The sequence below is a fragment of the Acipenser ruthenus genome, chromosome 4 (genome assembly GCF_902713425.1).
Source record: "Acipenser ruthenus chromosome 4, fAciRut3.2 maternal haplotype, whole genome shotgun sequence".
NCBI classification, from domain to species: Eukaryota; Metazoa; Chordata; class Actinopteri; order Acipenseriformes; family Acipenseridae; genus Acipenser; species Acipenser ruthenus.
The window spans coordinates 72,356,584-72,369,818 of record NC_081192.1 but is presented as its reverse complement, the minus strand read 5'-3'; the positions used below and the strand labels follow the sequence as shown (position 1 = coordinate 72,369,818).

General features: G+C 46.5%; 2 protein-coding genes across 3 annotated transcripts in view; one reads left to right on the top strand and one right to left on the bottom strand.

Annotated features, from left to right (window-relative positions):
• The window catches only part of tsnare1 (T-SNARE Domain Containing 1), a 265,495-nt gene extending 261,210 nt beyond the window's left edge, over positions 1-4,285 (bottom strand). For both annotated transcript variants that reach the window (XM_033999014.3, XM_034917187.2), the window contains exon 1: positions 4,197-4,285. The gene's annotated coding sequence lies outside the window, so the exon portion shown is untranslated. The remainder of the gene's footprint in view (positions 1-4,196) is intronic.
• Positions 4,286-6,102: 1,817 nt separating this feature from the next.
• Positions 6,103-12,033, top strand: LOC131736929 (uncharacterized). The gene is made up of 2 exons (XM_059022732.1): positions 6,103-10,016; positions 11,491-12,033. The coding sequence occupies exons 1-2, from the start codon at positions 6,927-6,929 to the stop codon at positions 11,557-11,559; spliced, it is 3,159 nt and encodes a 1,052-aa protein (XP_058878715.1). The 5' UTR covers positions 6,103-6,926; the 3' UTR covers positions 11,560-12,033.
• Positions 12,034-13,235: the final 1,202 nt, after the last annotated feature.

Genomic DNA, 13,235 nt, shown 5'->3' with positions numbered 1-13,235 from the left:
CACAGGGTGGGAGGGCTGAATTCTGACAGGCAGCTGTTGTTAATGTACACCAGCAGGCTGGCCTTGTCCTGTTTACCTGTGTTTTATCATGTGATGCTGCTTACCTACAGTCAACTACAGCCAAAAAATGCCTGGTCCTGGGGGAGCATCTCACTGAAAAATGATTGGTCCTGAAAGAGTTAAGGGACTGAATTGAGAATATCACGGACATTTGCAGAGCTTTTTGAGATGTTATAGTAATAAAATAATGACTTGGATCGCATTATTGAGGAGTTTGGTGATAAAACGAGTGATCAGGAGATGATTTATCGGTATGCACGACTATGAAGAGGTATGTGAAAAATACAGCGAACAAGGGGTGGGGCAGGGCTGGAGATGCAGTACTGGAGATGAGTGTCCTGTTGATATGCAGTGCCTTTTAAACCTGTTTTATTGTGAAAAAAATATTTTAAACAGCATGTCTAAAATAAACTGCTTGTGTGAAAATAAATTGGATCTGACGCGCCTGAGACGTGCTGACTAAATGGACTGCAAAGGGTTAAAACATTTCTGTCGGCCCTAGGGAATTTGTTGACGGTAGTTTCATAATGATTTTAAAATTGATTTTTAAAAGCATTTTTATTCAGATATATTACTGTCACGGATTGCTCGTGTGGCGACGTCAGATCAGGAACTGAATGACACAGAGTTGTGCAGTGAATGCGCTGCTTGCGCCTGTTAATTAAATGAACAAATAAAATGTTTAAACAAAACACTGAACAAAACAAACGGCATGTTGCCCAAAATAAATAGACAGACAAAAAGACAGTGGACAAATCCCCAAAAAGTATCGTGCTGGTCTTTCCAGCATGAATAGCATTTTTATTTCTCCTCTCTCTCACTCTCTCGTTCTCCTCTGCGAACACACCAACCCTGATCGTGCATCTATATATACAGCTGTGCCGGGATTGAATTGCTAATTAATTCACTTGAATCCCAGCACGTGAACTAATTTGGCCATCCCTATGCTCACATACTACTACATATTTTAAATTTGCATGTGAATTGATTGTGCAATCCTCGTGCATAAATACAAATATACAGTTTACATCACTCGTGCTACATATCCCACATTATATCCCGTGCACCAATATATGTATATATATATATATACACCAACAATAACACACCACATACAACATAAAACACAAAAACAGCACAGGGGCGGGGCTCCCTGCCACAATCCTATGTGCCTCTGCTACAGTATAGCGTTAAGTATAAATACTCCCGCTTAGACTACTGCAACTCCCTCCTGGCCGGCCTCCCTGCTTTTGTCACCCGTCTACTCCAGCTCATCCAGGAACTCTGCTGCTCACCTGGTGTTCTCTCTGCCTCTCTTCTCCCTCGCTATTCCACTGCTTCGCACACTCCACTGACTCCCGATAACCGCACGCATCCAGTTCAAGACTCTTGTACTCACCTACCGATGCCTTGACTAGACTGCACCCAGCTACCTCCAGACCCTCATCTCTCCTTACACCCCCACCCGACCTCTCTGCTCCGCCTGCAGTAGAAGACTAACTGTACCTCCGCTATGCTCCCCTGCCTCCAGAGCATACTCCTTCTCCCCCCTCGCCCCACAGTGGTGGAACCACCTTCCTACGGATGTCAGGACTGCCCAGTCCCTGACCACCTTCCGGCACCTCCTCAAGACACAACTCTTCAGACAACACCTGTAAAACTCAACTCTTCTGGACAAGCACTCTGCCTTTAATGCACTTTAACTTGCACTTATCTGCTCCCTATTTTACTGTATTTAATCCTGCACTTAACCCAATCTGTAGTATATTGTATTTCACTTGCACTCGTATCTAACCCTGATGTAACAATCAACACTGTTATCTGCTCTTGAACTGCCCCGATATCAAATCGTACTGTGTTTTGTATTTACTTATTAGGACTGAATTCATTGTATTTTGTATCTTGCTCTTAATTGTACTGTAATTCTTGATATGTATTTTTTGTATACAACTGTAAGTCGCCCTGGGTAAGGGTGTCTGTTAAGATATAAATAATAATAATAATAATAATATCGATGTTCTTTTTGCGTACAGCGTGGGACCTGAGGTTTCAGTCAAAACATTTTGTGTAGCCCGTCTTCCCACAGCGTCAACACAGAGATTTATAATTTCCCAAATAGTGCCATCCCTCCCAGTCTCCTGAATGCCTGTTAATGCTGGCGATGCAGCTGGAGTCGCTGTCCTTGGTACTGCTTCATCCCCACGTGTTGCTACAACTGTTTAAATAACATACCTGTAATTTTTATTTTCATTGTTAACATCCTGACAATCTTTTACACTTATAACTTTATAAGTGTATAAAGTCTGTTTCAAAGCTGTTATCAAACTGTCTGCTCTAGTGCACTGATAGTGTAAGGATTATTGTTCACATTGTCAAACAGGTAACACAGCAATAACAATCCATGATGTGGTACGGAACAGAAAATCCTGAGCACTTGTTGTTATTTATTTATTTATTTTTTAAATCGCTTTTACTGCAGTGATTTAAAGGACCAATCTCAAACCCCAGTGCACTAGAGTGGCCATTTTGATAAGAGCTTTGAAACAGACTTTAAAGCTATAAGTATAAAAAAGTTGTCAAGATATTAACAATGAAAAGAACAATTACATGTACGTTATTTAAACAGTTGTAGCAACACGTGGGGACATATAACGCCCTCACGAGTTGCTATTCAGGAAGTTTCAAAATCAGACAATGTTCCTTATTTAGCCAAGCAGACCATTGTGCATTGGAAAAGTTATGACACAACACATGAAAGTAATTCTGGTTACTAGCATTGCAACACTTCTTTTGTGTGGCAGGCATGCATTCAGTGCATGAGGCAAGCTCACACAGTTGACTATTTACGATGGCTGCGCGTGCAAGCCCTCCTCGTCCGGTTAAAAAAAGAAATATATATATATGTGTGTGTGTATTTTAACAACAAGTTTATTGCACTGTGTTTACTTTTCTTTTTAAACAGCTGAAGAAGGGCTTTTGTACATTTTTTAAAAAAACATTTTCTTTCATATGCCTTCAATTTTGTACACTGCAGTTATATATATATATATATATATATATATATATATATATATATGATGCAAATTTCAAGCTTCTTGGACCACAACATATTGTCACATAATCTTAAGCAACGTTGAAAAGAGACTTACTTTCTGTAAGCTTGCAGGGCTTTTTTTAACGGTAGGATGTGGGAGTAAGAATGATGATGCTTGTGGTATGCACGAGAGATCACAAAAACACAAAAAAAACAGTGATGCTCAAAAAAACAGCGCTTCAATAACATCTTTCGTTGCCAAAGGAAAAACAGAGATCGAAAGTTACATATGCAGAGACCTTTACATGTTGTGCCCAGTTCAGCAAATCTGTAGTAGACATGTTCCCAGACTCACAAATTGCAAAGTTTTCTGCAGGAAAGCCTAAGGCGTTACAATTACAATTTCAGCATCAACATTGCTTTAGAAATTCAGATTGATTGATAATATGTGTTCAGATGCAGCAATAGTGTGTTCATTTAAATATCCAGCAATAGTATGTTCATTTAAAATAGAAGACAGTTGACAATGAAATGTTACTGACAGTTACTGTTTTCCCGATAAATTACTACTACTATAAACTCTACTTGTAGACATACAAACATACACCATTAGTTTATGTTACACAATATTTATATAAAGATGGTTTATCAGCCATTATGACTTTCATGCATACAATATGCATTGTATTTCTTTTCAGTGTTTGAGGTCACTGTTTGTATGCGCAGTATGCGTGACTCAAACAGCTCCTGTATGTGTGCATGAGTTGTTTTTAATCCTGACGTATGAATTCATATAGATGTACCATAAAGTAAGAGAGAAGGGAGCCAGGACTATCCACTCCTTGTGTGCAGTATGGAAGCCCTGAAGCCAAAGCTCTCAAAAGAGCTTCCTGGCTCGCCTTGTTTTCCTTCACATTTCCCATCTCCATCTTTGATACACTTGAAATCCTGTGAAGTGGCCTAGAGACAGCAGCTCCCACACAAGACATGACTGGAGCTAGTCATGAACCTTCTCCCTGCTTCCAGCTTGCATGGGAAAAGCACAGAAGCAGCAATTTAACTAATGCATGAATAATAAAATAAAAGGTTTATTGCACATTACCTGCCTGTGGGGTTACAGCGTTGTGTGTCTAGCAATCAGCTCAGCTGCAGCAGCTTGAGGGACTCAGCAGCCAAACAGCATCATGTGACCTATCCCACATGCTCTCCTTTGTGTGCATGTGATGCCACAGTCAGCAGTGTGGAACTCTGGAAAATGTAGTCTTTCTAACATTTTCTAGGAATTGTTGCCAGCTAGCAGCCATGCTTAAGGAAGAATTTTAAATCAGAGTACTAGGCAAATAACATCAGTGGGATTGAGCTTTATCCACACGATTGAGATTTTTAATGTATTTATCAGGTGGAGAAGCAGTTCCATTCACCTATACAATTAGATTGATTTAGTTTGATTAATATAAAACTGCATTTGATGAATATTCTTTTAGGTTATGCAATAGTTTTGAAGCAATAGGCTAGAGAGATGCAGGGAATTCCCTCATGCTAGAACACACCTACTAATGTGTTGCCATTGGGTAATAGATAAGAAGCAGAATCATAGCACAGAAATATATCTACTTTAAAACATGGACTTAGAAGTATATGAAATAACTGAGCTATGACAGCACCCCTTATGCATGCTCTATTCTGATACATCTGCTGGGCAATGATACAAACTAAAAGTAAGAAACTGCACACAGGATGAAACAGGTGTCCCCATTGTTCCTTGAATCACTGGTGTGAGCAACTCATCCAGATACTCAATTCACTTTATTACAGTTATGATATAGGCTGCAGCCAGGATAGCACATGTTTTGAAATCGTATTCAAGCATTACATTACTATGGGTCTATGACGAGATAAGGGAACGGTCTGGTTTGTCTGCATTAGGTACTGGTGGAGAAAGGGAAATGTGGTCACACTCAGAACATAAACTTCAGTTATTATTATTATTATTATTATTATTATTATTATTATTATTTATTTCTTAGCAGACACCCTTATCCAGGGCGACTTACAATTGTTACAAGATATCACATTATACATTATTTCACATTATACAAATATTACATTATTTTACATACAATTTACTAGAGCAATCTAGGTAAAGTACCTTGCTCAAGGGTACAACAGCAGTGTCCCCCACTGGGGATTGAACCCACAACCCTCCGGTCAAGAGTCCAGAGCCCTAACCACTACTCCACACTGCTGCCCCCTGAGTTAAGTCAACTCAAGGAAAATAAAGTAAAATATGACAAAAGCCAATAAGCATGACCTTTGTCTTGTCTGAAAATTAACTGGAAAACTTTTTGACTCCACAATTTGATGTCAGAATGGTAAAACAGATATTGCTGAGTCAGTCAGGCTTTATTGATAAATAAATAAATAAGCCTCTTTCAGGAAAGGAAGCCTACTTCATGGAGACAAAATAATAATAATAATGTAGCACAGGATGAAATTGCTATCGGAAAAAGAAGGCAGTCTTGACAACAGAGCATGGTTTAACAGCCGGCATGCTCTTGTGTCAAAGTGGTTAGTAGTGCGCGGGTGTGGAAGTGATGCTGTGCAGTAAATAATGTGACCACACACAGTTCCAAGGTCAAAGGAGATTTTATTTTTTTGGTTTCCTTTAGAAATCCTTTTTCAAAATAATAGGTGGCTGGTGATACACAACTATGTGTAACATGCAGCCTAAAACAAGGGTTGCAATCCCAAAATAATAGTGTGTCCAAACAGAGTTGCAAACAACACAACACAACACAAGACAAACAAACACAAACATAGTCAGTGAGTGAAAAACAAGTCCAGTGAGTGAAAAGCTGTTTATAACCAGGATTCATTCTCTCTCTGTCACGGCTCTTTATTTGCAACAACATGTTCTCAGCAAATAACACACCTCATTGCACGATTCTCCACTCTCTTGAATCTACACACAAACACACACATGATGCACCCTCTTTTATCCCCTGTAACAGGGAGAGACCTGGACTGGCCGTCTGACGCATGCGCGATGCTGCAGGAAGGGGGCGGCAGTCCCGTTGGGTCTGCCTGCCAGTCATGGCGGTGACACGGAGAGGTGGGGAAGAGGGGGTGTGTGCTTTTCCCCTCTCTGAGTGGCTGGGAGGCGGACTTTAATGGGATTGCTAACCTATAAAGTAACACTCTGTTGTTTCCTCAGATCTGCCCCTTTAAACTGGAACAGCGAGCAAGGCGGTCTCGCTTTGCCTACCAACAGACGGGAGGATAACAAACGCCCGGAAAGAAAATCAAAGAAAATAATTTTAAAGAAAGAAAGGGGAAAGTGCGGGATCATTGGGCAGCCCCAGTATTTGTTATAGTGAGACAGCAGAGTGTAGGACGGAGTCCCGGGTCGTACGGGTAGCGGCGACTGGGGAGATTCACGCTGCGAAGTGCAGCACATTTATTTTGTAGTTTTTCCTTACTGTGCTTTATTTTCCCTGTTTCTTTTTGCCTTTTTCGTTTGTTATAATTTGTGAGCACCTGCGAGTGCGGGACTGCAGCTGAGTACCCTGCCGTGGTATTCCCCGTTGGTTCTGGATACCATAGCTGGTAGCCAGACCACGGACCACAAGCGCCCTCTACGGGCTCAACGAAATCGGTACACCTCACCAGAGTACCAAAAGAAAATAATAAAACTGAGCACCTGTGTGGTGTTGTCAACTACCATTTCTGTCTCCCGTGTCAGTGAATACCCGCACCCTCCCACACGTGGTGTCAGAAGTGGGATTCACTGGCACTGCCCAAACAAAGCAGTGCACCCACCAAAGGAGAAGGAATGGATGCCGTCCAATTTGCGGCCATGATGGACCTCCTGCGCCAGACCCTAACTGCTGCGGTGCAGGGGGCTGCTCGACCGGCAGGTCCTGACCCCAGGTTACAGAGACCCACAAAGATGACAGCCGAGGATAAACCCGAAGCCTACCTGGAGGTGTTTGAGGCCATGGCGACCTCGGCCGGGTGGGCTCAGGCACAATGGGCCAGCTACCTCTTGCCCCAGCTGACGGGAGAGGCACAGGCAGCAGCGAGAACGCTATCCCCTGAGAGGATGATGGACTACCCCGCGCTGAAAGCGGCCATCCTTAACCGCGTGGGGGCTACCCCAGAGGGGTACCGGCGAAAGTTCCGGGAGGAACGGTTCTCCGCAGAGGAGCATCCCAGAACGATCGCGCATCGTTTAAAGGATTACGCCATGGGCTGGCTGAACCCCGACGCGAGTACCAAAGCCAGGATAGTGGAGGTGATCGTGGTGGAGCGCTTCCTGGAGTGCTTGGCACCGGCACCTCGGCTGTGGGTGCAACGGCAGGCACCTGCCACTCTAGATCGGGCGGTCGAGTTGGCGGAACAGTACCAGGCAGCAGAGCCAACGCCAGCAAGACTGCCTGGAAGGAGTACAATTGCTGTATCACCCCCTCCACTGGCCCCGGAGAAGGCGAAGGGACTGGGGGGAAGGGGTAGACAGGTATTTGGACGGGGGGTGTCGGCGGGAGCTCCCGGCCCGGGAACTGGGGCAGGGTGGGGTTACCCACGGGCTGCCGCGGTGTCGGACCGGGGTCTCGCGCGGCCACCTTACCGTCGAGCCCCTTTGATGGCTCCAGTGTTTCCACCCCTTGTTGAAGCTCCGGGACGAGAAACCAGCCCACCAAGGTGTTGGACGTGCAGGGAGGTGGGCCACATCGCGCGGGACTGCCCCGTGATGGAATGTGACCTCAGCCGACCAGGTAAGCATGTTCAATTACCTCAGTCACTCCAGCAGACGGGTTTTGTTATTCCTGTAACCGTGGATGGTACACAAACCCAGGCGCTCCTGGATTCAGGGTGTGGTCAGTCCCTAATACAGGATAGCCTAATCTCACCGGGGCATAAACAAATATTGGGTCGGGTGCATATTAAATGTATTCATGGGGATGTACGCTCTTATCCTAAGGTTAGCATAACGATGAAAATTGGCCAGCAGATGACACAGGTGCAGGTGGGGTTGTGCCCTCGATTGCCGGTCCCGGTAGTTCTGGGACGGGACTGTGGGCAATTCAAAAGTTGGTTGGCTGCCCTGACGGCCCCGTCCTCCCTATTGGCTAAGAAAGAGGAAGTAATTGGAGAGATCTTTCCCTTTCGCGACCCGGAGTGGTTTTGTCATAAATTTAAACCCCGTAAAACTAAACGGGAGCGCCGGGCTGCTAAGAATGAGGGCTGGCAGTGGAAGGGGCTTGAGAAGTTTCAGGTGGGGGCGATTGGTGAAGAGTCTGGGGGGGAGACCGCGGAGCCAGCGCAGGGGTCTGGTTCGGCTGCCTCCGCTCAGGACCGACCTGATCCCGAGCTGGAAGCCATGGGAGCTGATTTTTTAGCTCGTTCCCGTGACTTCCGACTCGAGCAAGGGCGTGACGACGTGCTGGGCAGGCTCTTTGACCAAGCAGCGGTGGTTAATGGTCGGGTGGTCGAGCCCAGGCGCGCCGCCACGTACCCTCACTTTGAAATCGCTCGAGACCTCCTGTACCGTGTTGACAAATTGCCCCAGACCGGGGAAGTGCGTCACCAGTTGCTGATTCCTCATCCCTTTAAGGAGGATTTACTGCGGCTGGCTCACGCTATTCCTTTGTCTGGTCATCTGGGTAGGGATAAGACTAAAGCAAGGCTTGTGTCACGGTTCTACTGGATGGGGCTGGATGGTGACGTCAGACGTTTTTGCGAACGTTGTGGGGAGTGTCAGAAGGCTAGTCCTAGAGCCGTCCCACGAGCCCCACTGGTGCCGTTGCCCCTAGTGGAAGCTCCGTTTGAGCGTATTGGAATGGATTTGGTTGGGCCGCTGGAGAAGAGTGCGGCGGGATACACACACCTATTGGTCATTCTGGATTACGCCACGCGTTATCCCGAGGCCATTCCCCTTCGCTCTGCCTCAGCCAAATCTGTTGCCAACGAGCTTGTGAAGGTCTTTTCCCGAGTAGGGATTCCCAAAGAAATACTAACCGACCAAGGCACCAACTTTATGTCCCGACTAATCCGCGGAACATGTAAACTTTTGGGGATTAAGACCATTAGGACCTCGGTGTTTCATCCTCAGACCGATGGTCTTGTGGAGCGTTTTAATAAAACCCTTAAGAACATGTTGCGCAGATTTATTAATAGTGATGTGCGTTACTGGGACCAGCTGATTCCTCCCCTTCTCTTTGCGATCAGAGAGGTACCCCAGGCTTCCACGGGTTTTTCGCCATTCGAGCTGCTGTATGGGCGAAGACCCCGGGGTGTGCTCGATCTGGTCCGAGAGATGTGGGAGGAACAGCAGGACAATTCGACTAATACAGTCCGGTATGTGTTGGACCTGCGCAAACGTCTTGAGTCTGTGGGAAAATGGGCGCATGACAATTTGCAGCAGGCTCAGCACAGACAGGAGACGCAATACAACCGAGGAGCCCGGTTGCGCACATTTCAGCCGGGGGATAAAGTACTTCTATTATTACCCAGTTCTGAGTCGAAACTTCTGGCTAAGTGGCAAGGACCCTTTGAGGTTACACGCCGGGTTGGGAAGGTGGACTATGAGATCTGCCAGCCGGAGCGACGGAGAGAGAAACACATTTATCATATAAACCTCTTGAAGCCCTGGCTGCAACCGGAGGCATTGGTAGTGGCGCAGGCAGATGACGTCACAGACCTGGGACCTGATCTTTCTGTGGTGGCGAAAACAGGGTCGGTACAGATTGCAGAAAATCTGACACCAACACAGAAATGTCAGGCTCGGGCCCTTGTGACGGAATTTCCTGATGTGTTTTCTCCCGTCCCGGGCCGGACTCGAGTAGCCCACCATCACATTGAGACTGAGCCGGGGGCGCTAGTTCGCCAGAGGCCGTACCGCATACCTGAGCGCAAGAGACAGGTAATAAAAACGGAAATTGACGAAATGCTCAGACTGGGGGTAATAGAGGAGTCCCAAAGTGACTGGAACAGTCCGATTGTTTTAGTGGATAAGCCGGACGGGTCCACACGATTTTGTATTGACTTTAGGCGAGTTAATGAAAAATCGAGGTTTGACGCTTATCCTATGCCCCGGGTAGATGAATTGCTGGAGCGTCTAGGCACGGCTCATTTTATGACGACACTGGATTTAACGAAGGGGTACTGGCAGATACCCCTGACCCCGGAATCCAGAGAGAGGACGGCGTTTTCGACTCCCTTCGGGTTATACCAATTTAGGACCATGCCCTTTGGGTTGCACGGAGCACCAGCCACTTTTCAGCGGATGATGGATCGCATTTTGCGGCCCCATCAGCAGTACGCCGCTGCTTACATAGATGACGTGGTTATCCACAGTGAGGATTGGCCGAGTCATCTGTGTAAGGTAGCGGCGGTATTGCAATCCTTGCGGGAGGCTGGGCTCACTGCTAACCCAAAGAAATGTGCCATTGGGAAGAGTGAGTCGGAGTATTTGGGGTATCGAGTAGGGGGCGGCCAGATCAGACCGCTGATTGCTAAGGTGAAAGCCTTGGCTGACTGGCCGGTCCCTACGACCAAAACCCAGGTGCGCTCTTTCTTGGGACTAGCGGGCTATTACAGGAAGTTCATTCCGAACTTTGCCACGCTCGCTGCTCCCTTGACAGACCTCACCCGGAAGGCTGCCCCAAATACGGTTCAGTGGACGGAGCCGTGCCAGAGGGCCTTTCTCGCTCTGAAGCGAAGGCTGTGTAGCAAGCCAGTGCTATGCAGTCCTGATTTCAGCAAGAGGTTCACCCTGCAGACGGATGCGTCAGAGACAGGTCTCGGGGCAGTGTTGTCTCAGGAGGTGCGGGGAAGCGAGCACCCGGTCCTGTATATCAGCAGGAAGCTCCTTCCCCGTGAAAAGAACTATAGTACCATCGAGAAGGAGTGTCTCGCGGTAAAATGGGCAGTCGAGTCACTCCGGTACTACCTCCTGGGGCGACACTTCACCCTGGTGACAGATCATGCCCCCTTGGCATGGCTTCACCGGATGAAAAATAACAATGCCAGAATCACGCGGTGGTACTTGGCCCTGCAGCCCTATGCCTTCAGGGTTGTCCACCGAGCAGGTAAGCTCCATCTAAATGCTGATTTTTTCTCTCGGGAAGGCATGGGGGTGTAGGATTTCGAATGGACCGGTGGTGCCATTCTGGGGGGGAGGATATGTAACAGGGAGAGACCTGGACTGGCCGTCTGACGCATGCGCGATGCTGCAGGAAGGGGGCGGCAGTCCCGTTGGGTCTGCCTGCCAGTCATGGCGGTGACACGGAGAGGTGGGGAAGAGGGGGTGTGTGCTTTTCCCCTCTCTGAGTGGCTGGGAGGCGGACTTTAATGGGATTGCTAACCTATAAAGTAACACTCTGTTGTTTCCTCAGATCTGCCCCTTTAAACTGGAACAGCGAGCAAGGCGGTCTCGCTTTGCCTACCAACAGACGGGAGGATAACAAACGCCCGGAAAGAAAATCAAAGAAAATAATTTTAAAGAAAGAAAGGGGAAAGTGCGGGATCATTGGGCAGCCCCAGTATTTGTTATAGTGAGACAGCAGAGTGTAGGACGGAGTCCCGGGTCGTACGGGTAGCGGCGACTGGGGAGATTCACGCTGCGAAGTGCAGCACATTTATTTTGTAGTTTTTCCTTACTGTGCTTTATTTTCCCTGTTTCTTTTTGCCTTTTTCGTTTGTTATAATTTGTGAGCACCTGCGAGTGCGGGACTGCAGCTGAGTACCCTGCCGTGGTATTCCCCGTTGGTTCTGGATACCATAGCTGGTAGCCAGACCACGGACCACAAGCGCCCTCTACGGGCTCAACGAAATCGGTACACCTCACCAGAGTACCAAAAGAAAATAATAAAACTGAGCACCTGTGTGGTGTTGTCAACTACCATTTCTGTCTCCCGTGTCAGTGAATACCCGCACCCTCCCACATCCCCCCTCAGACCCAGATAAAGAAACAAAGTTATGTGAGGATTGGCCAACCAGAGCCCACTGACCTTTAACAAATAACAATGTAAAAGATTATAACAGTCCTCACCCAATCAGAGTCCTGTACAGCCACATGGGGTTCACGTGAACAGCACCTGGTGACCCCCGTGTCTGATCCAGTGCCAAGTCCCAGCACCCTGCCGCATGGTGCAAGCAATTAAGTCCTGCAAGTTAACAGTCTGGCATAGTATAAGCGCACAGCTGAAACAGTTCCGGAGTGCAATACAGCCACAGACAAAGCCGGTCCCCTTCATTTGCTGCTACGATATGATCCAGAACCAGCCTATAGACATTAAAAGTGCCATATCAGCAAGCTTTTACCTTCAAACCTTTGCTCATGCATATGGTTGGTTTGCTCATGCATATGGTTGGTTTTCTTAACAAAATTAGTTTTGAACCTTTCTTTATGCTACAAGAATTATTTGCTGTCACAAACACCAGCTTGCAGAGCAGCGTGTCACCCGTTTCAATGGGCAATTCGAATCAAAGCATTTTTTCACTTTGAAATTTTGAGGAATTTTTTTGCCTTGAACTTATTTTGAGGCAATTCTGTTTCTAAATTTTATAACATGGTCACTTGTTTTTACCTTCATATCTTAATTGAGCCTCTGATTCTGTTTCACCAGTGACTCCAGCTGCATCACTAGCACGAACAGGCATTCAAGAGACTGGGAAGGATGGCCCTATTTGGGAAATTATAAATCCTGGTGTTGACGCTGTGGGAAGACGGGCTGCACAAAATGTTTTGACTGAAACCTCAGGTCCCACGCCGTATGCAAAACGCAACATCGATATTATTATTATTTATTTATTAGCAGACACCCTTACCCAGGGTGACTTACAGTTGTATACATAAAAATACATATCAAGAATTACAGTACATTTAAGAGCAAGATACAAAATACAATGACTTCAGTCCTAATAGGAGCAAATACAAAACACAGTACGATTTGATATCGGGGCAGTTCAAGAGCAGATAACAGTGTTGATAGTTACATCAGGGTTAGATACGAGTGCAAGTGAAATACAATATACTACAGATTGGGTTAAGTGCAGGATTAACTATAGTAAAATAGGGAGTAGATAAGTGCAAGTTAAAGTGCATTAAAGGCAGAGTGCTTGTCCAGAAGAGTTGAGT